Below are 24,191 nucleotides of genomic sequence, written 5' to 3' on the forward strand. Positions count from 1 at the left end.
TTCCATAATTAATTTCTGTTCACAAGGAAGAGAATCTGGGTCAACACTTAGGCAACATGTAAAGCTTTCAAAATGTTGGCTTTTGTCTTCTATGTGTATGTTAGTTTTTTCCCCAAATGGCCAAATGTTCTGCAAAAGAGAACACTGTCAACTTCCAAATACTCATGGGAACTTGTAAACGTAATACAACATTCATGTAATTTCCACTTGCTACACAACACACCCTGAGGATGTTTTTCTGGAACATAACAAGTGGTTCTGTTGCTAAGAAAAAGAGATTGCTTGATGAAAGACATGAAAAAACCTAAACACGGCCAAAATAATGCCTTTGAACTGTATCACTTTTTGTTTCAGAACTAGTGAAGGAAGAAAGTTACAAGTATATCATGTTAACTCTAGTTGTAAGACAGAGCCAGTCTTTCATTATGGAACTGCATTTTGTGGTAAAATGTTATTATGTTCCAGAAACCATTACTTCTTAACATCAATGTGGTTATAATTAATTACTTAGAGGGGAAAAATATAAATTGATCTTCCCAACTGGTTTTTTCTAAGCACTTAAATTCATTTTCACTACCAGCCCCTAGATTTATTTCAAAATAGAATTAAATTTAAAGTATGGTCCAGTGAATGTAATAAGCACAAAGTATAAAGGGTCATTCTAGAGCAAATATGCAGGAAGCCACTAAGGAACCAACTTATAAAAAAACTGAAGCACAATTTAAAAGATGATCATAATAAGAATACAAATATCAACAGCTAATCTTTATGGAACTCTTACCATGTCCCAGCTACTCCACTAAAGGCTTAAAGTATTTAGGATTAACCATAAGAAAATGGCAATTTCATAAGGTTCAACCTAAAACAGTTTCTCAATTAATTCTTACAACCACCCCAATTAAAGAATGTTGTTATCCCCATTTTACAGATGAGGAAACTAAAATTTAGAGGGCTTAACTTGATCAAAGTCAAAGAGCTAGGAAACAGTAGAAATAGGACTAAAGCCTAGGTCTGAGTCCAAAGCCCACATTCTCATTACATACTACACAATAACAGCAGTCTCCACATCTTGAAAATGAGGCTGAAGGTTTAGGCACAAAAGCACTTTTACACACTGCTCAAAGCCACTACACAGACAGTTAAGTGAGGTGCACCCTTACATAGGACCCCAGCAAGGGAAGAGAATGAAATGCGGCTGACATCCAGCCCAAGCTTCACTATCTATCCTATTACAGGACGGCATCCAACCAAAGAAGATTCTCTCACTTAACAAAAATTGTTATACTGGCTAACAGTGGCCTGGATTCTGCTAGTATAATTTTTAGAGAAAATTTTAATAGTACAGATTAAAAGCCTTAAAAGATATATTCTTTGATCCAGAAATTTCACTTTAAGGAACTTATTCTAAGGAAATAATTAAGGATCAACTAAAATTTGCATTAAAAAGATATTTATCAGTATTTATAAAACAGGAAAAACTAAAAAGTCTATTATGTCCAACAATAGGGTATTAGCTATTATAAAAGATGTACATATGATTAAAATAATGTTGGAGAAATAAATTCATTAACCAATAAGCTTTTCACAAGATTATAGGAATGACAAAATTTATAAAAATCATAGTCATTTTAGCAAAACTAAGATGCATGTATATATTCTACATACAATATATCCATGGATGAGGAGGGAAACAGAGAAAAAACACTAAGTAATGGACTTATACGTTTTTAATATTCTTCTTTGTTCTACTTTCATATATTTTTCCATAAGATATATATATATATATATATATATGCTGGGTATATTGGTTCACATGGGTAATACCAGCAGTTTGGGAGCCCGAGGCAGGTAGTTCACTTGAACCCAGGAGTTTGAGACCAGCCTGGGCAACATGGTGAGACCTAGTCTCTGCAAACAAAAATACAAAAATCAGCCAGGTGTGGTGGGGTGTGCCTGTATTACCAGCTACTCGAGAGGCTAAGGTGGGAGGACTGCTTGAGCCCAGGAGGCAGAGGTTGCAGTGAACTGAGGTTACACCACTGCACTCCAGCCTGGGCAGCAGAACAAGACACTATCTTGAAAAACAAAAAGTATATATATGTATGTATGTATGTATGTATGTATGTGTGTGTGTTGTATAAAATAACTCAAAAAGAGGTAAAGCAAACAAACAACAAAAACTACAAGAGGCAAATAACACCAAGCTAAAAACAGTTACATAAAAAGTGTAGCCATGCAAAAATTTTATTTTGTCTCCTAACTTGGAATACTGGGTTGATGCAAAAGAAACTGCAGTTTTTGCCATTATGGAATCTGTGATTTATTATGATTGAAACTGAAGCAAAAATTACCTAATTTCATGTGAAACTGAGAAATCTAGTTCATTTTACCATATGGCCTGGATTGAGAACCACTGCCCCAAAATACAGATACAAAACAAAGCACAGGCCAGGCGTGGTGCCTCACACCTATTATCCCAGCACTTAGGGAGGCCAAGAAAGGGCAGATGACCTGGGGTCAGGAGTTTGAGACCAGCCTGGCCAACACAACAAAACCCCATCTCTACTAAAAATACAAAAATTAGCTGGGCATACTGGCATGTGCCTGTAGTCCCAGCTACTAGGGAGGCTGAGGTATGAGAATCAATTGAATCCAGGAGGAGGGGGTTATAGTGAGCCACTATCACACCACTGTATTACATCCTGGGTGACACAGTGGGACTGTCTCAAACAAAAAACAAAACAAAGCACCCACAAAGTATACTTTAAATTATCTTTAGATAACAAAAACTTAGACAAATGTTTTAAAAATAACAAGCATTTTTTTAGTATTACCTATCAAATAAATAGAATTCTCAATAGAGTGAGAAAGCAAAAAGTGGCTCCTGACAGCCAGGAGTTGGCCTGGCACCATCAGCTAGGCGTCAGGGTACAACAATTAAACATACACACTTTCACAGAACACCAATATCAGACAAAGCCATCCTGTGCCCATGATGCGTCAAGAGAAAAATTAGACCACTCTGTCTAATCATGTCTAAACACAGACAAAAACGTGAATACTGTCCTGACCACAAAAATAACCAATAATCAGGCTGGGTGTGGTGGTTCAGGTCCCAGCACTTTGGAAGACTAAGGTGGGCAGACCACTTGAGGTCAGGTGTTTGAGACTAGCCTGGCCAAAATGGTGAAACCCCATCTCTACTAAAAATACAAAAATTAGCTGGACATAGTGGCAGGAGCCTGTAATCCCAGCTACTCTGGAGGCTGAGGTAGGAGAATCGCTTGAACCCAGAAGGCAGAGGTTGCAGTAAGCTGAGATCATGCCACTGTATTCTAACCTGGGAAACAGAGGGAGATTCCATCTTTAAAAAATAAAAATGAATAATAATAACCAATAACCAAACATAATCTTGACTAATATGAATGACTGCTGTTTCTTTTTTTTCCCCCCCCCTTTTCTTTCCTTTTTTTTTTTTCTTGAGAAATGCTATCATTCTGTTGCCCGGCTGGAGTACAGCATGATCACAGCTCATGGGAGCCTCAACCTCCCAGGCCCAAGTGATTCTCCCACCTCAGCCTCCCAAGTAGCTAGGACTACAGGGTGCAACCACCAAGCCCAGCTAATATTTGTATTTTTTTTTTTGTAGAGGCAGAGTTTTGCCATGTTACTCGGGCTGGTTACAAACTCCTGAGCTCAAGTGAGCCACCCACTCCGGCCTCCCAAAGTGCTGGGATTATAGGCATGAGCCACCACATCCAGCCAACTACTGTTTCTGTATCAATCACAGCTTTAGCCTTGCTCCATTTTCTTGTCTTCTGGTTCTTAAAATGACTCCTACTTTCTAACAGCATCTAACGCACTGAAAAGCCCCACTTCCTTATACTCTAACCAAAATTACTTAACACAAGTCCAAATCCTGTATGGTTCCCTATGATACATATTCTTCCACGGTATAATGAATCACCTCATCTTGTTTTACTGCACATATATTCCAGGTGGTCTCCCCTGGAGAGTGATAACAAGAGTTGGGACAATACACAAGTACAGGATGGATTAGGAGTAAAATGATATAATTACATAAAAATACCAACAATCAAAAGAACAGATAACATTCTACATAAAAGGACCTTTTGACACATAAACTTATCCTATCACGGATTCCCACAAATTCAAAATTCCCAATGCTTATCAGCACTGCAACTGTTGACTAATAAATAAATTTTCAATTAAATTCCCAAATCACAATGTAAATATAAAAAGAAGATAAATGAAGAAACATACCCCTGAAAATAATACCTACAACTACACAACTCTCTAATTTAAACACATTATTTTTACATAGATTATTAGTTTCTTATTAAGAAGTTTTGATCATAGGTCATGAAAACTAATCTATCTAGAACACAGGCATGCTTTAGTATTTAAATAGTAAACTGTTTTCTGATTGATCATCAAGGAGAACCTTGCCCTTTACCTCCTTACCTCCTGGGTCTTTATCTGGATTATACTCTAAAGCATTGCTACAGATAAGGTCAATATCTTTCAGGAAATCCTTAGCAGTCAGGTAATTATGTTTATCAATTTTAGTTATTACTGTTGATAAGTCCATTGGTTCCTTGATTACTTCAAGATAATCTGAAACCTAGAACAAATAAGATATTTCAATAAAAATTACTTCTGGATTTTCATACCATCTCAGTTCATAAAAATACAAAATAAAACAAAGTTTTTAAAAATTAAATCTAAATATCAAATAATTTACAACGATAAAACTACAGTGCTATTTATGCTACTAAAGTTACTATCTGCCATACTTTCCATGAAAGCTTCAGTTTCCAAGTCATAACCTAAATCAGTTCTGAAATGTTTCTGTTCTTGAAATCTGAAACCGTGTCAGCTTTTTTTTTTATTCCTTTGGGCATATCTGAGAAGAGAATGTAGGGACAAAAGTACCCAATAAGCATCAATAAATGTGACTTCAAGAAAAAAAAAGGAAAATAAAAAGCAAAGACTTTTCATACTGTGAGATAAGTTATTCTGATAAATCTCCTTAAATTTTCAACAAAAATTTTCATTTTCAGTTCTCTAGAGTGAACTATTTCATGGAAAGTATTTTCCACTCCTTTGGAGTCATCACAAACATTCAGTCAATTATATAAGAAAATTAAGTATAGTTTTCCTAACCAGTATGAGATTTGCTGGACTTGTCCCTAAGTATAAGGAAATCTACAAACAAAAAACAAACATGCTGGTTTCGGTGCTGACTTTCTGTGAGATAACCCTAAACGGGATATTAAGTCATGATTTGTGTATCCCTGACCAATAAGAAAGTGCAAGCAATTTATGTATCTATGGCCTTCCCCAATGCAAATCTCAAACCAAGTAAATAAGTTTGCTGTAAAAGCAGTCTTAGCAGTAATGTCTAAAATTAGTCCAGGAACAATTTCTGGGGAGACAGTCTCATTCTGCTCTATAATTACAGGATTAGTTTTCTCATAGTTTCAGATGGCATTGATACTATTATTTTAAAACTTACATGCACATGTGTGCATGTGCATATACATAATTTATATGTTTTTTAATGTTTAAGATTATTTATAAAAATATTAAGTGTATATGTGTTTCAGTTTACTTTTCACCCTTTGGGAGCTGAAAAACCAATCTCCCTAGAGGGGAGACAGTAGAGTTATACTGAAACAAACTACCTCAGAGGATATTAGCTGGATTCCTTGTTCTGGTATTTGACATAAATGCCTATGTACAAGTGAAAACTGTTTTATAAACTGAAAAGCACTATATTTATCTGACCAACATTTTCTATCCCCTTGCACTACCTTACCATCATTTATAACTTTTATTCTATTAGAGATGGCATTTGAAAATCTGACAAGTCTTTTTTGATTAGAAAGAAAAAGAGTTCTCCTGAGCAAAAGCAAAATTGGTTTACCCCCAACATGGGAGGCTGAGTTGGGGCCAAGCCCTTATCCTTTAAGAAGTATCAGAGTCCAAATATACTCAATGGGGGAGTGGAAGGAAGGGCACGAATACATATCACATTTACTTAAAATGATTTTTTTAATTGAGAGTTTTAAGATTATCTAAAAATACTATGGGGGGGGTGATGTCCCACAAGTATACAGTGATATTTATTAATTAAAAAAGCAAATTAGGCATGTCCTGATATCCCAGTGGAAAGATACAAAGTAGCTATGATCATGAATGTGGGCTTTAAATTTTAAAAAACTTTCAAGTCTTGGCTATGTCACTTGCCAATAAGTCTGTTTCCTGAGCTGCAAAGTGAGATTAATAATGATCCTACAAGGTTAAGAGGATCAAGTGGAAAAACCAGTGTATTATGGATAAATGTACAAATAAAATTACAGATCATCTCTTTGTTCCAAAAATGGGAAAAAATACTTATTTTCAGACTTGCCGAGGGGAAGAATGTAAATGCTAGCTCATTCCTCCCAGTTACAGATGAGGTAATGGTTTCAAAGGAATCTGCTCAGGTCTAAAAGCACAGATATCACAATTAGGATACAACATTAAACTCTGAATCATTCATAATTCGATGTTTAAAAAAAAAGAAATGAAAAGAATAAAAAACTAAAAACACCAAAGCTGTTCAAACATGGAGTCTGAACTATAAGAAGGAGGCTAGTAAAGATTACATTGTGTTCATCCACACACTACATTATCCCAGGATAAAACAAAATCCAAAAATGTAGTTGACAGTATTAGATTCCCAAATGGAAAATTTCTTTTCTCATCATCACAAACCATGCTCCCACAAGCACACAAAACAATACACATGTAAGTGAGAAATTTTCCACTGGGAGCAGAGAAAATCCTTAGAAAAATAATTTAGTTGCACAGGATATGTTTAACTTCAAACAGCATCCCAGCCATAGGCATTTCCAAAATATGAAAGACAAAGAAATTTCAGGTTTTTTAGCTACCTCTTTTGATGAGGTATACATAATTTGAAAAATGCCAATATTAACTGATATTGACTGGTTAATACCAATATACTCTTTGAGAGCAGAATTTATCCTGGAATAAAAATAGTCTAGTACGGACATTTGACTAAAGCAACTTTTAATCCTCTTCTTAAATCGAAGAGTAAGAGACCAAAGAGATTAATAATAATTATTAAGAGGACATATATAAATTGGTCACTAATTTCATCCAAGTCACCAGATGTTTGCTGATGACATCAGTAGTTATCACATGGATTAAAATTTTATAGGCTAGGGGTAATATTCATCCATGCCTTTGCTTTTTTTCCTTCCAAAAAAAGATGTCAATATTTTTTTCTTTTAGCCAGTTCAACTTCACTGTTTGCACACTACTGAAACAAGACCTCTTCAATATCCACCGGTTTGCTGAAGATGTTAAAGCGTTTATCTGTAGCCAGCCTCTTGGTTACATCCCTGAGAAACAACCGCAACTCTCTTAAGGTATTTTCCTCCTGGTCCTCCATTCGATTTTTTTCTGATTCTGATAACTGACGAGGTGGAGAAGGTAGTGCAAGAGGAAGCACTTCCATAGCACAAAGAGCTAGAGAAAACAGAAAAAGATGTTAAGACTCCAACATGATGGGCCAGGACCTCAATTACATTTTTGGCATTCTCTCAAATTCTTTAAAGACAACAATTACAAATACAGTCATATGTTGCTTAACAACAGGGATACATTCTAAGAAATGTGCAGTTAGGCAATTCTGTCATTGTGTAAACATTGTAAGAGTATACCTGCACAAACCTAGATGGTATAGCCTATGATGTATTTAGGCTATATGGTAAAGTCTATTGCTCCTAGGCTACAAACCTGGATAGCATGTGACTGTACTCAATACTGCAGGCAATTGTAGCACAGTGGTATTTGTGTATGTAAACATAGAAAAGGTATAGTAAAAATATGGTATTATAATTTTACGAGGCTGCCATTGTATATGCAGTCCATCGTTGACCAAAACGTCATTACACAGCACATGACTATATGTGTAAAACATGCAAATCCAGCAAGTAAAAGTTTGCATAGAAACAAAAAGGGAATAGCTTCATTTTATAAAATAACTCAAAAGACCCCTTTAAAAAACAAAATAATTTGATTTGGAAAATTTATAACTTATGAGAAATACTTCAAATCAACACAAGTATCTCCAACAAAAGTACTATATCCTGATTTTCTTAAGTCAATCTTGTTTAAAAATGCTTCTCAAAATGGTATTGCTTTATATGCATAAAAAGTATAATGGGCAAGTAATAATTATTTGATTCTTCCTGTCCCCAATAGAATTATGATTTTAGCCAGGTCTCCTGCTGTCATATTCTGAGTACAACAGAGTAGGATGGTGAATGGCACCTGCTGGAAGGGAGCAAAAAAAAAAATAGGAACTAAAAAAATTCCACAGTTATGAAGGAGATGGAAAACCAGTCCTAAGTGTTACATGTAAAATCTATAATACTCACTATCTATCCTAAGACAAAACAAAAATCTTCTTAAAAGGTAAAGTATTAACTTTCCTAAATTATAACGTTCTCTACTTTTAAAAGATTTCCCTGATATCACACTAAAGCTCAGAAGTAAAATTCTATAAATATTTTTCACTGATTTCTAAATAGCCCCTAAGATGAAAAGTGAAAGTCAATAGAAACAACTGAAAAAGAATTATATCAATCATAAACATAGAAAATTCAGATCTATGGCCGGGCGCGGTGGCTCAAGCCTGTAATCCCAGCACTTTGGGAGGCCGAGGCGGGTGGATCACGAGGTCGAGAGATCGAGACCATCCTGGTCAACATGGTGAAACCCCGTCTCTACTAAAAATACAAAAAAATTAGCTGGGCATGGTGGCACGTGCCTGTAATCCCAGCTACTCAGGAGGCTGAGGCAGGAGAATTGCCTGAACCCAGGAGGCGGAGGTTGCAGTGAGCCAAGATCACGCCATTGCACTCCAGCCTGGGTAACAAGAGCAAAAAAAAAACTCCGTCTCAAAAAAAAAAAAAAAAAAAAAAAAAAAGAAAATTCAGATCTATGAGATTAAAATATATCTAGAAGCATGAAAGATTGAAATAAATCATTTTCATAACAAAATATTTGAAATATTTAGATTAACAGGAAGCAACAAAATAAACATAAATAAGGTACAATTTACATATTAAATTTCCCAAGGTTTTGGGAGGGGAAAAAACCATAACTATAGCAATTTGATAGGTGTTCTTTTTTTTTTTTTTTTTTAATATGGAGTCTTGTTCTATTGCCCAGGCTGGAGTGCAGTGGAACAGTCTCGGCTCACTGCAAACTCGGCCTCCCAAGCTCAAGCAATTCTCTTGCCTCAGCCTCCCAAGTAGCTGGGATTACAGGCACCCGTCACCATGCCGGGCTAATTTTTGTACTTTTATTAGAGACAGGGTTTCAACATGTTGGCCAGACTGGTCTCACACTCCTGACCTCAGGTGATCCACCCACCTCAGCCTCTACAAAGTGCTAGGATTACAGTGGTGAACCACCGCGATAGCCAATAGCTGTTCATTTTTAAAACACCAAGAAAATTTGGAAAGGAGCCACTAAAGAACAATAAAATTATTAAAATGTTAGCTAATATGACCAATAAAAAAAAAGTAAAAAGAATATGGAAAAAATAAGGACTTGGCAAAGATGGGGAATGTACTGAGTATCCTACAAGAAGCACTCTAAGAAACATAAAAGACGGAACAAGGGTAAAGAGGCTTAAAAATTATTACCAAACAGGATTGCTACTTCCTAGAAGAGGCTGAAAGATTAAGCAAGTAGATCTTATCCTTTATACATCTTTAAGATTAGGAAAAGAAAAATCTCTTTTGAATGACTTAGAATGCAGCCCTTACTTATGTCAAGGAACTGAAATCTGACAAATTTTTGAGGTACCTCTTAAAGCTCAATTCTTGAGTCTAAACTTCTTGAGTCCAAACCCAAGAAATATCTAACACTTAAAACAAAGCCAGGATAGATTTTCAAATGACTAGCATAAAATGTTAAATGTAATGGGTCTAAATTAATAAATAAACTAGAAATGGCAAATATTCTAACCAGCTCTTAGCCCATCAAATCTACCACAGCCCAAAAAGTAATGAGCACAACACCTGATGTTCACAACCTGCCAGTTCAAGTCCTGGGTACTTACTGTGACTAAAACAGAGAACTGAAGACTTTTTTCTATGACTTTTTGAGCCCCATAATGTGAAATCTACTAGAGAATGTGGTTGACATCATAAGAAGTCCTGCTTAGTGAAACTCTACCAAGGCTATACTTCCCAATCTCAAGTCAGGTGAACACAACGGACACTTCCACATGTCCATCTGAAGATATACAGAACCTGACAAACTGTCCTCACTTCCATAAAGGAAGGGCTAAAAAAATCTGACTCCAAGAAAGGGCATTTCTTAACTCCATCCCCCTCATTTTCCTAAAGGCTTTACAAACTTTACCAGCATGTTTCCTTCGTGGTGGAGCCATTGATGCCTGATTGAGAATCAATTCTTGAAAAAATTTTCTTCTGTCTTCTTCAATAGGCCTTTGAATATACAAGACCTCTTCATACTGTATTCTAAAGATACATTTAACCTACACATATATACACACACACAAAGACATTAAATATATAGAGAATTAAAAGCTTACATATCATACCAAATTGCAATGTCTTTATCTTCCATTATCATGTTCAATATTCACAGAACATTCACGGTACAGTTAACTTAGTCCTAGGCTATGCTGTTGAAGGGTTCAACCACACGGGCTAAACAGAAGTGGAAGAATGTCCAGTTGCCCAAGTCATTAATGAATGATACTATATATCTATTAAGAGTCATTAGATAATAGCAAAAAGGATAGCTGGTTGTAACAGATGGCAACAATTTCAAAGAGCTTTTACATAAGAGCTAAGAAGTAATTACTTACAACCTACAATAGAGAGCTGGAAGAATGTTAACACTGCCATAGCTTTCTTTTTTTTTTTTTTTTCTTTGCCCAGGCTGGAGTTCAATGGTGTGATCTTGGCTCACCACAACCTCCATCTCCTGAGTAACTGGGTTCAAGTTATTATTCTGCCTCAGCTTCCCGAGTAGCTGGGGTTACAGGCATGTGCCACACACCTGGCTATTTTCTATTTTTTATTTGTGTGTGTGTGTGTGTTTTTATTATTTTATTTTATGTTTTGCCTGTTTGAGCCAAACTTACATACTTTGGATTTTTTTTTTCTTTTTTTTTTTTTATTGCATTTTACGTTTTGGGGTACATGTGATGAACATGCAAGATTGTTGCATAGGTACACACATGGCAGTGTGCTTTGCTGCCTTCCGTCCCCTCACCTGTATCTGTCATTTCTCCCCATGCTATCTCTTCCCACCTCCCCACCCCCCCGCCCCTCCCCCATTTCCCCCCAACGGACCCCAGTGTGTAGTGCTCCCCTCCCTGTGTCCATGTGTTCTCATTGTTCAACACCCGCCTATGAGTGAGAATATACGGTGTTTGATTTTCTGCTCTTGTGTCAGTTTGCTGAGAATGATGGTTTCCAGGTTCATCCATGTCCCTACAAAGGACGTGAACTCATCGTTTTTGATGGCTGTGTAATATTCCATGGTGTATATGTGCCACATTTTCCCTGCCCAGTCTATCATCGTTGGGCATTTGGGTTGGTTCCAGGTCTTTGCTATTGTAAACAGTGCTGCAATGAACATTCGTGTGCACGTGTCCTTGTAGTAGAATGGTTTATAATCCTTTGGATATATACCCAGTAATGGGATTGCTGGGTCAAATGGGATTTCTATTTTTAGGTCCTTGAGGAATCGCCACACTGTCTTCCACAATGGTTAAATTAATTTACATTCCCACCAACAGTGTAAAAGTGTTCCTATTTCTCCACATCCTCTCCAGCATCTGTTGTTTCCCAATTTTTTAATGATCGCCATTCTAACTGGTGTGAGATGGTATCTCAATGTGATTTTGATTTGCATTTCTCTGATGACCAGTGATGATGAGCAATTTTTCATATGTTTGTTGGCCTCCTGTATGTCTTCTTTTGTAAAGTATCTGTTCATATCCTTCGCCCATTTTTGAATGGGCTTGTTTGTTTTTTTCTTGTAGATCTGCTTTAGTTCTTCGTAAATTCTGGATATCAGCCCCTTGTCAGATGGGTAGGCTGCAGAAATTTTTTCCCATTCTGTTGGTTGCCGATTCACTCTACTGACTGTTTCTTTTGCCGTGCAGAAGCTGTGGAGTTTGATTAGGTCCCATTTGTCTATTTTGGCTTTTGTTGCCATTGCTTTTGGCGTTTTGGTCATGAAGTCCTTGCCTACACCTATGTCCTGAATGGTTTTGCCTAGATTTTCTTCTAAGGTTTTTATGGTAATAGGTCTGATGTTTAAGTCTTTAATCCATCTGGAGTTAATTTTGGTGTAAGGTGTCAGGAAGGGGTCCTGTTTCTGCTTTCTGCACATGGCTAGCCAGTTTTCCCAACACCATTTATTAAACAGGGAGTCCTTTCCCCATTGCTTGTTTTTGTCAGGTTTGTCGAAGATCAGATGGTTGTGGGTATGTTGTATTTCCTCTGAGACCTCTGTTCTGTTCCATTGGTCTATATCTCTGTTTTGGTACCAGTACCATGCTGTTTTGATTACTGTAGCCTTGTAGTATAGTTTGAAGTCCGGTAGTGTGATGCCTCCTGCTTTGTTCTTTTTGCTTAGAATTGACTTGGCTATGCGGGCTCTCTTTTGGTTCCATATGAAGTTTAAGGTGTTTTTTTCCAGTTCTGTGAAGAAGGTCATTGGTAGCTTGATGGGAATAGCGTTGAATCTGTAAATTACTTTAGGCAGTATGGCCATTTTCACGATGTTGATTCTTCCTAACCATGAACATGGAATGTTTCTCCATCTGTTTGTATCCTCTCTTATTTCGTTGAGCAATGGCTTGTAGTTCTCCTTGAAGAGGTCCTTTACGTTCCTTGTTAGTTGTACTCCTAGGTACTTTATTCTCTTTGTAGCAATTGTGAATGGCAGTTCGTTCTTGATTTGGCTCTCTTGAAGTCTATTACTGGTGTATAGGAATGCTTGTGATTTTTGCACGTTGATTTTGTATCCTGAGACTTTGCTGAAGTTGTTTATCAGTTTCAGGAGATTTTGGGCTGAGATGATGGGATCTTCCAGATATACAATCATGTCATCTGCAAATAGAGACAATTTGATTTCCTCCTTTCCAATTTGGATACCCTTTATTTCTTTTTCTTGCCTGATTGCTCTGGCTAGAACTTCCAGTACTATATTGAATAGGAGTGGTGAGAGAGGGCACCCTTGTCTAGTGCCAGATTTCAAAGGGAATGCTTCCAGTTTTTGCCCATTCAGTATGATATTGGCTGTTGGTTTGTCGTAAATAGCTTTTATTGTTTTGAGATACGTTCCGTCAATACCTAGTTTATTGAGGGTTTTTAGCATAAAGGGTTGTTGAATTTTGTCAAAAGCCTTCTCTGCGTCAATCGAGATAATCATGTGGTTTTTGTCTTTGGTTCTGTTTATGTGGTGAATTACGTTTATGGACTTGCGTATGTTGAACCAGCCTTGCATCCCCGGGATGAATCCTACTTGATCATGGTGGATGAGCTTTTTGATATGCTGTTGCAATCGGTTTGCCAGTATTTTATTGAAGATTTTTGCATCTATGTTCGTCATGGATATTGGCCTGAAATTTTCTTTTCTTGTTGAGTCTCTGCCGGGTTTTGGTATCAGGATGATGTTTGTCTCGTAAAATGATTTGGGAAGGATTCCCTCTTTTTGGATTGTCTGGAATAGTTTCAGAAGGAATGGTATCAGCTCCTCCTTGTATGTCTGGTAGAATTCAGCTGTGAACCCATCTGGACCTGGGCTTTTTTTGGGTGGTAGGCTCTTTTTATTGCTGCCTCGACTTCAGACCATGTTATTGGTCTATTCAGGGTTTCGGCTTCTTCCAGGTTTAGGCTTGGGAGGTTGCAGGTGTCCAGGAATTTATCCATTTCTTCCAGGTTTACTAGTTTATGTGCATAGAGTTGTTTGTAATAATCTCTGATGATGGTTTGGATTTCTGTGGAATCTGTGGTGATATCCACTTTATCGTTTTTTATTGCATCAATTTGGTTATTCTCTCTTTTCTTTTTTATTAATCTGGCTAGTGGTCTGTCTATTTTGTTGATCTTTTCAAAAAACCAGCTCCTGGATTTATTGATTTTTTGAAGAGTTTTTTGTGTCTCTATTTCCTTCAGTTCTGCTCTGATCTTATTTCCTGTCTTCTGCTAGGTTTTGAGTTTTTTTGATCTTGCTCCTCTAGCTCTTTCAATTTTGATGATAGGGTGTCAATTTTCGATCTCTCCTTTCTTCTCATGTGGGCACTCATTACTATATATTTTCCTCTAGAGACTGCTTTAAATGTGTCCCAGAGATTCTGGTATGTTGTGTCTTCGTTCTCATTGGTTTCGAAGAACATCTTTATTTCTGCCTTCATTTCATTGTTTATCCAGTCAACATTCAAGAGCAAGTTGTTCAGTTTCCATGAAGCTGTGCGGTTCTGAGTTAGTTTCTGCATTCTGAGTTCTAACTCGATTGCACTGTGGTCTGAGAGACTGTTTGTTATGATTTCTGTTCTTTTGCATTTGCTGAGGAGCGATTTATTGCCAATTATGTGGTCAATTTTAGAGTAGGTGTGATGTGGTGCTGAGAAGAATGTATATTCTGTGGATTTGGGGTGGAGAGTTCTGTAAATGTCTATTAGGTTTGCTTGTTCCAGGTCCGTATTCAGGTCCTGGATATCCTTGTTGATTTTCTGTCTGGTTGATCTGTCTAATATTGACAATGGGGTGTTAAAGTCTCCCACTATTATTGTGTGGGAGTCCAAGTCTCTTTGTAAGTCATTAAGAACTTGCCTTATGTATCTGGGTGCTCCTGTATTGGGTGCGTATATATTTAGGATCGTTAGCTCTTCTTGTTGCAGTGATCCTTTTACCATTATGTAATGTCCTTCTTTGTCTCTTTTGATCTTTGTTGCTTTAAAGTCTATTTTATCAGAGATGAGAATTGCAACTCCTGCCTTTTTTTGCTCTCCATTTGCTTGGTAGATCTTCCTCCATCCCTTTATTTTGAGCCTTTGTGTATCCTTGCATGTAAGATGGGTTTCCTGGATACAGCACACTGATGGGTTTTGGCTTTTTATCCAATTTGCCAGTCTGTGTCTTTTGATTGGGGTATTTAGTCCATTGACATTTAGGGATAGTATTGTTATGTGTGAATTTGATGCTGTCATTTTGATGCTACCTGGCTGTTTTGTTGGTTAGTTGATGCAGATTCTTGATTGTGTTGATGCTCTTTTACCATTTGGTGTGTTTTTGGAGTGGCCGCTACTGGTTGTTCCTTTATATGTGTAGAGCCTCTTTCAGGAGTTCTTGTAGAGCAGGTTTGGTGGTGATGAAATCTCCGAGTGCTTGCTTGTTCACAAAGGATTTTATTTTTCCTTCACTTATGAAGCTTAGTTTGGCTGGATAGGAGATTCTGGGTTGAAAGTTCTTTTCTTTAAGGATGTTGAATATTGGCCCCCAATCTCTTCTGGCTTGTAGGGTTTCTGCTGAGAGATCTGCTGTGAGTCTAATGGGCTTCCCTTTGTGGATAACCCAACCTTTCTCTCTGGCTGCCCTTAGCATTTTCTCTTTCATTTCAACCCTGGTGAATCTGACGATTATGTGCCTTGGGGTTGCTCTTCTTGAGGAATATCTTTGTGGTGTTCTCTGTATTTCCTGGATTTGAATATTGGTCTGTCTTGCTAGGTTGGGGAAGTTTTCCTGGATAATATCCTGAAGAGTATTTTCCAGCTTGGATTCATTCTCTTCATCACATTCAGGTACACCTATCAGACGTAGATTAGGTCTTTTCACATAGTCCCACATTTCTTGAAGATTTTGTTCATTCCTTTTTGCGCTTTTTTCTCTGTTCTTGCCTTCTCTTTTTATTTCATTGAGTTGATCTTCGACCTCTGATATCCTTTCTTCTGCTTGGTCAATTCGGCTGTTGAAGCTTGTGCATGCTTCACAAAGTTCTCGTGTTGCGTTTTTCAGCTCCATCAATTCACTTATACTCCTCTCTATGCTGTCCATTCTCGTCAGCAGTTCGTCCAATCTTTTTTCAAGGTTCCTATTTTCTTTGCGTTGGGTTAGAACATGTTCTTTTAGCTCATTGTAGTTTCTTACTACCCACCTTCTGAAGTCTGATTCTGTCATTTCATCACCCTCCTTCTCCATCCGGTCTGGTTCCCTTGCTGGTGAGGAGTTGTGATCCCTTTCAGGAGGAGAGGTGTTCTGGTTTCGGGAGTTTTCATCCTTTTTGCGCTGGTTTCTTCCCATTTTTGTGGGTTTATCCACCTGTTGTCTGTCTCTGTCCCAGGGAGTTGGAGCTTTATGAGTTTCCGTCGCACTACTGCCTTTTCTGATTTTTCTTTCAGGTCTGACCCGCCCAACTAGCAGCAAGCCTAGCCTCTGCCTGCCCGCAGGGGCTTTGCTGAGCTGCTGTGGGCTCCGCCCAGCTGCCCTGAGCTCTTCCCTGTAGTCCTTTTTATATGGGCGTAGTTAGAACTGTCTCGGCAATGGTGGCCCCGCCTCTGTTATGGCGGACTCTCTCTGTTGTGGCAGGTTGCCTCGGCAACGGCGGGTTGCCTCGGCAATGGCAGCCTGCCTCCCTAGTGGTGGAGAGTCTCAGTAATGGCGGAAGCCCCTCCCCCACGGAGCAGGACCCTCCGGGTTCAGCTGTGCTTGGTTTGAAGGGCTCAACCCAGAGGGTTTCCAATTACTGTTTTTGTTTTCGTTGTTGTTGGGGGTGGAGGGGTGGGACCAACGGAGCCTGATCACCTGGCTCCCTGACTCAGAGTCTTTTCTTTTAAGTTGAACGACCCTGCGTTCCGGTCGCTTGTTGAAAAGGCGCCGGGATCTCCCGTGCTGCGACTCACGGAGTCGGCTCGAACTGCGGCGCTGGCTCCTGGCGGATTTTTTGCCTAGGAATCTCCTGGCCTGACTCGCTATTTCAGCTGAATCGGCAGCTCTGCTGTCTCAGGGCTCTGCTCGCCAGCTAAGAGGGCTCCCAGACCAGTGGCTTTTGTCCGGAGAACCGCAGCAACAGGGAGTGGTCACAGCAGCCGCACGGGCGGAATCAGCCCCGTGGGGGCCAAAACAGCCGCACCGGCTGGGACTGCGACACTGGCGACCCCTCTGCCTGGGTATCTCCTGGTCTGTGGGCAATAAGAGTTCGTCTGGAAATGCGGCGTCCAGTCACCCTCTGCACTTTCACTGGGAGCTGAAGTCCTGAGCTGTTCTTAGGCGGCCATCTTCCCAGCATTCCTATTTTCTATTTTTAGTAGAGACGGAGTTTCTCCATGTTGCCCAGGCTGGTTTTGAACTTCTGACCTCATGATCCACCCACCTCGGCCTCCCAAAGTGCTGGGATTACAGGCGTGAGCCACTGTGCCTGGTCAACGCTGCCATCTCTTATCCCTGTATTTCTTTGTACTTCCTATCCATTGACTTCCCTTCCTGTGCTCTTTCGCTACAAAGTCTACTTCACTGTAATCTCTGGAATCCTGGTTCCACTGCAAATAAACTATACCTCTGGTCTAGTTTATGCTCCATAACACACTCTAAAAAAGAAAAAAAAGCCTATTATTCTCATATCCTTCATCTCCATCAACTTGGTGATTATCCACCTCTCCTGTTTACATACTCTATGAAGACTTTGACCCCAGGTGTCCACCTTCCAAGAAATGCTGTTTAAATCCTCTTTAACTCATCCAAATTTGTGTACTATGGCATTAAATACGGTATTTAATTTTTATGTTTTTCTAGAATGTCTACCTTCTACCTTCTAGACATCAAACTCCCTGAGAAAAGAGACCACTTCTTATTCATCTGTTTTCCTATACCTATCCCAGTGTCTGGTATTTAGCAATGCCTAATAAGCATATACTGAAAGAGTTAAGCTTGTGATTTTGTTACCCAGCCCATATCAAATTGAAACTGCAAATAAAAAAAGGTCACTAGTATGCAAAGATACACCAACCATGACACTGTGAAAATATGGATTAGTGGTTAGCTTAGAATCCAACATTTTATAAGTGGGATAAATTATACTTCTCCAAGTTCACTCCTAACCTTATTTTCTGACAGTCCTACCCTCAAATCTCATGCTATACCAAAGACAAGCCTTTCATAATTCCCAGAACAAATCGTGCTCTCTTTCACATTGGTTCACACTGGTTGTGATACATACTATTCACTTGTTCCTAACCCTTTCTTTAATGAAACACTCTAGCTGATGCCTTCTGTGTGATGGCTTACCTAACCTTCACTTAGGCACATCTTCCAATATTTCTCATTAAACTTTTTTTGAAAAAACAGTTCAATAATCTTCAGTAAATTTTACAGTTGTGCAGCCATCATAAGCAAGTTTTAGAACTTGTCACCCAGGCTGCAGTGCAGTGGCACGATCTTGGCTCACTGCAACCTTCACCTTCCTGGTTCAAGAGATTCTTCTGCCTCAGCCTCCTGAGTAACTGGGACTAAAGGGAAGTGCCACCACGCCTGGCTAATTTTTTGTATTTTTTTTTTTTTTTTTTTTTTAGTAGAGATGGGGTTTCATTGTGTTAGCCAGGATGGTCTTGATCTCCTGACCTCATGATCTGCCTGCCTCAGCCTCCCAAAGTGCTGGGATTACAGGCGTGAGCCATCACAACTGGCCTGTTTTCATTTCTTTTGTGTAGATAACTAGAAATGGAATTGCTGAGTCATACCATAAATTTATGTTTAACTTTGTAAAGTGGCTGCACGATTTTACAATCCCACCAGCAGTATATAAGGACTCCAGTTTCTACATCCTTGCCAATACTTGGTATTGTGTCTTTTTAATTAATAGTTATTAGGTTGGTGCAAAAGCATGTCTTTTGTGGCTTTTAATGGCATAAAATGCAATTACTCTTGCACTAACCTATGTTGTAGTGGGTTGCAGTGGTATTTCATTCCTGAATGACTAATAATGAGCATCTTTTCACATGCTTATCACCCAATTACATATACTCTAAGGAACCTCATATAAAAGGAATTATATAAAATTTGTCCTATGATTGGCTAATTTCACTTAGCATAATGTCTTCAAGCTTCATGCATGTTGCAACATGCATCAAAATTTCCGCCTTTTTAAGGCTAAACAATGTTCCATTGTATATACTACATTTTATTTATCAACTGTCAATGGACACTGAGGATGTTTCTACCTTTTGGTTACTGTGAATGATGCTGTTGTGAACATGGATGTACAAATACCTGTTCAAGTCCCTGCTTTCAATTCTTTTGGGTGTGTACCCAGAAATTGATTTGCTGGATCATATGGCAATTATATATTTAAGATAATATCATACTGTTTTCCACAATGGCCATACAATTTTACATTCCCACCAGCAATGCAAAAACGTTCTCATTTTCCCACATTCTCATCAACATTTGTTAATTTGTTTTTTTTTTTTAGTAACAGCCATCTAATGTGAATGAAGTGGTATCTGATTGTGCTTGTGATTGACATTTCCTTAATCATTAGTGATTTTCAGCATATTTTCATATGCTCATTGTCCATTTGTATATCTTCTTTAAAGAAATGTCTTTTCAAGTCCTTTGCTTATTTCTGAATGTTTGTTTTTTTGTTATTGTGTTGTAGGAGTTTGTCAGCTATATGATTAGCAAATATTTTCTCCTATCCTATGAGTTGCCTTTCATTCCACTGATGATGATCAACTGTGATTTTACCTTTGACTTGAACTCAAAGCTAGATTTCAGACTTGAAAAATACACATATTAGTAATAACATTCAAGTTAACATGCTATTAAAGAAAGAACTGCAAGGTCAAATCTCATTAAATGATTAGGATGAGAAGGATATAATTGATGGTGATATAACCATAATTTTCTTAGAAAGCTGAGTATTTCTTTTCCAAAATGCTTGAGATCACATGTGTTTCAGATTTCAAACTTTTTTTCAGATTTTAAAATATGTGCATATATATGATGAGATTATCTTGGGGATGGGACCCAAGTCTAAAGAAAATTCATTTATGTTTCATGAAAACCTTATATACATAATCTGAAGGTAATTTTATACAATGTTTTTAATAATTTTGTGCATGAAACAAAGTTTTGACTGCAACCCATCACGTGAGGTCAGGTGCCAAATTTTCCACTTGTGGCTTCACGTCAGCACTCAAAGAAGTTTCAGGTTTTGGATTTCTGGATTAGAGATGCTGAATCTGTGTATGTATGTGTGATATGTGTGTGTATATATATATATATATATGTGTGTGTGTGTGTGTGTGTGTGTGTGTGTGCGCGCACACACACATATATATGTATGTATGTCAGGTTCTGTTCTAAGCATAAATTATCTCAATCTTTATAACACCACTGAGGAGTATTCCTCAGTGGTGTTATATAATACTCCTCAGGAGTTACATGATACTTCTCAGTGGTGTTATAAAGATTGAGATAATTTATGCTTAGAACAGAACCTGACATACATACATATATATATATATACACACACACACACATACATACATATATATACACATACATACACATAGTGGTATTTTAGTATAGGGTATTCCTCAGTGGTGTTATAAAGACTGAGATAATTACCACTATAATACCACTATACTAAAAAAGAAATTAAAACTTAAAACAATAACTTGCCTACATCATACAGCTAATACTCAACTATAGCCAGGTTATAAACCCTAACAGTATTGATTTCATAATAATTAAAAGATGTCCAATTTATAGGGTGACCTATTTTAGAACAACATAATAAGGAAAGATAAATATTTAATCAGTTCTTACCTCTTCAGGCAGTTCACTGTACATAGTTTCAGAGGTAGACAATAAAAATATAGGTGAAAATGATGGTATATCTTGTAGCAATGTCAGAAAAGTTGCTCTCACAGTTTCACTGACAGCTTCCCACCAATCCCCAATGTGAGGCATGTAAACAATGCTAGGTACTGTTCTTCGAGCTTCACGAAAAATCTAATTAAGGAAAAAAAAACCAACATTAAACAACTCAAACTGATTAAAGTCTACCCAGTTATCTCCAAATATATGAAATATGTCAGGCATATTACAGTCATTAGTTTCAGCCTCAAAATTTTAGTTCAAGATATGATGCACAAGCCTTATACAACTTCATTGTACCCCTGCCCCACCAAAAAAAATGTTTTGCCCTTTAATTATTCCTAATCAGTATATATCAACAGTTGAAGGTATCACATTGCTCAACATATCTAGCATGTAAAGATAATAAAGCAAAACACCACTGTAAAATATGCTGCAAATAGAGATAAACATGCACCTATGTCACTCATGTAATATTAGTAAGCTTTACGCAAAGAGCATAGCTTATGTTTTTGAGTGCCTTGACTAAAACGATACAGCATATAAATAATCATTTTAACCAAGATGTACCACTCTAAAGCTCAAAATTAATGAACTACCTGTTGAACCAGTAATTCACCTCCTCCCATTATCTTAGTTCAATATTTCATAAAATAGTCACAAAATACTCTGATTTATCTAAAGAGCAAATGATTAGCAAAGAGCTTTGAGACACTCCACTGTTAGAAAATACAAAATGAAGTTTTCCTCAGGTGTTAAAAAGAGTCCTAACCATAGTTTCAATAACGCTCTGCCAACACACATCAATAGGGACCAAGTTGGCTACTAGTAAGCTGACAAGCTGAATTAATGTCCCTTACTTATTAAGTCAACACTTTAATAGCCCATCAACAAATTCTGACATGTTAACAGGACACCTCTCACTTTCTTTAACAAGTTTAGTTATAAAAATCTGACTTTCTTCCATTTTGAGAATTCTGCTCCTAAAATGGTCTACTTATTTTCCCTTATTTTTAACACATTTCAATTAGCCTATATAATACACAAGACATAGAAATAAGAATTTAGCCAGGTACAATGGCTTGTGACTAATCCCAGCACTTTGGGAGCCCAAGACAGGCAGATCACTTGAGGTCAGGAGTTCAAGACCAGCCTGTCCAACGCGGTGAAATTCCATCTCTACTAAAATAAAATTAGCCAGGTGTGGTAGTGCACATCTGTAGTCCCGAGTGCTGAGGTAGGAGAATTCTCTTGAACCTGGGAGGCAGAGATTGCGGTGAGTCGAGATCACACCACTGCACTCCAGCCTGGGAGACAGTGAGACTTCATGTCAAAAAAAAAAAAAAAAAAAAAAGGAAGAATTTAATATTTAAAATGATTGCGATTATCAGAAACTACCCTAAGAATCAAAAGAATTATTTTTCTTTAATGAATAAGCTTACCACTTCCATATATTTTTAACAGCATATTTATACAGCTTTAAATCTTCTGTGTAAAATAAATTATACTGCCAATTCAATAATAAACCAGATGAAAGAGGCTCAAATAATTGGAAAAAATGTATACGTTATGATCACTCACATCAAAAGTAATATTTGCTCCTTCCCTTTCTTAATATTTGCATATCCACCAATCCAGAACAGTTGTACAGTACAACTCCTTCAGGACTCTCAAATTTTGACCTTTTCTGCAAACACGTACCCTCCTATCCTGGATCTTGGAAATCCAAGGATTTTTTTTTCCAAAGTTCTTGTAGAAAATTCATAAGAGAAAAACAAGCATAAATATTGGCAAAAGGAAGGAACCATGCAGAGGCACAAAGGCAACTGAGGCATTTATTTAAAAAAAAAAAAAAATTACATGCCACCCAAATCAGGCATGGTTATGTGGAAAACAGTGACCAGCTCCTTTTGTTACTTTCCAGTTCCCCCCTCTGTGCTGGTAAAATGAGAGACAGTGAGGAAGGAAAGAAAGGTGATCATATGAAAAAGACTAACCAGCTATAGGCTACTAAGGAACCTCACAAAACCAATCACTTAATTCGGCCATGCAAGTTACCACATATATGCCCAGGGTATGAAAGAGATAGGAAAACATGCCTTTAAAAAATGAAATTTTTCCTTTCATTCTAGTACTTCCATGTTAGATTTTCCAGGAACATGTGTTGAGAACTATTAACAAGTATCAAAGAGGATGAGTACAGCAACAAAAGGTTAAGTGAGAATAATGTGACAGAGTCAGAAGTTAACTACAGGTGTCTTAACTGTATTTGCAAGGGTGAACTACATACAATCATCACCAGCTCTAAGAGTTGAGGTTTGTTTTTTTCTATTTCTTTTATCCTCCAATTGTCTCAAAACTAACAAATTGAACATGATATCCTACTGACCCTATTAAAAAATTTAGAAATTCCACATTTTCAAAAAATTTCTTTCTTATTTTCTTCTCATCTTCTCAAAATTAACAAATTGAATGTGACACCCTACTGACCCAATACAAAAATATGGAAACTTTTTATTTCCAAAGTCTTTAGGAAAATGTCCTTCTTGACAATAAAATAAAATAAAATAAAAATTAAACTATATTTGAAAATCTGTAGGGGAATAAAATCAGGCAAGTCTAAGATGAACATGAAAAAATAAAAAGACTTTGCCTTTCTGATCTATGAGTGCATAATTACATGAATTGAGAATTAACCTAACTACATGAAATACCAACATCTATGAAATATTTTTGTAATTTTTCTCCTAAGTCTTTAGTTAAAACCTATCTTTAATTTCTAGAAAAACTAAAAAGCACTACTAAAACAAGCTTTCTTTTTAATTCCTTATTCTATGTTCTTAGAATATTAAAATAAACTTTTATATTTTCTTTAAATTCATAACCAATCTGTTCTAATTCCCATTTTGTAATAAAAATTCAAAAAGAACAGAGTTTGAGTATAGCATTTAAAAGTTCTTAGTGTATAAGCAACAGGGAAAAAAAGTTTAATCCTATTATGATTTTTTTCTGTAAAATAAAAACAGCTCTTCAGCAGTCTTTTTCCGTAAAATAAAAAACAGCTCTTTTACTCTATACTTTAAAATATAACTTTTAAATATAACTTTTAAAGTATAGAGTAAAATACACTCTGTGAAATCAAATACCAGATAATTCAGAGTAGAAAAATATAGCCTAATTTCAATGAAGCGGCAACTGGCTTGGGAACAAGTGATG

General features: G+C 37.3%; 1 protein-coding gene across 4 annotated transcripts in view; it reads right to left on the minus strand.

Moving 5' to 3' along the window:
- ATAD2B (ATPase family AAA domain containing 2B) overlaps nt 1-24,191 on the minus strand; it is a 195,650-nt gene that overhangs the window by 38,340 nt on the left and 133,119 nt on the right. For 2 of the 4 annotated variants that reach the window (XM_074394602.1, XM_074394609.1), the window contains 4 exons: nt 20,925-21,110; nt 10,477-10,612; nt 7,382-7,563; nt 4,486-4,645 (listed from right to left, as the gene is read on the minus strand). In XM_074394602.1, the coding sequence (XP_074250703.1) occupies nt 4,486-4,645; nt 7,382-7,563; nt 10,477-10,612; nt 20,925-21,110 (664 nt within the window). Of the gene's footprint in view, nt 1-4,485; nt 4,646-7,366; nt 7,564-10,476; nt 10,613-20,924; nt 21,111-24,191 lie in introns of all 4 variants that reach the window. The other 2 variants (XM_074394596.1, XM_003935243.3) reach the window with 1 other exon arrangement.

This window comes from Saimiri boliviensis, chromosome 1 (genome assembly GCF_048565385.1).
Source record: "Saimiri boliviensis isolate mSaiBol1 chromosome 1, mSaiBol1.pri, whole genome shotgun sequence".
Taxonomy (NCBI): Eukaryota; Metazoa; Chordata; class Mammalia; order Primates; family Cebidae; genus Saimiri; species Saimiri boliviensis.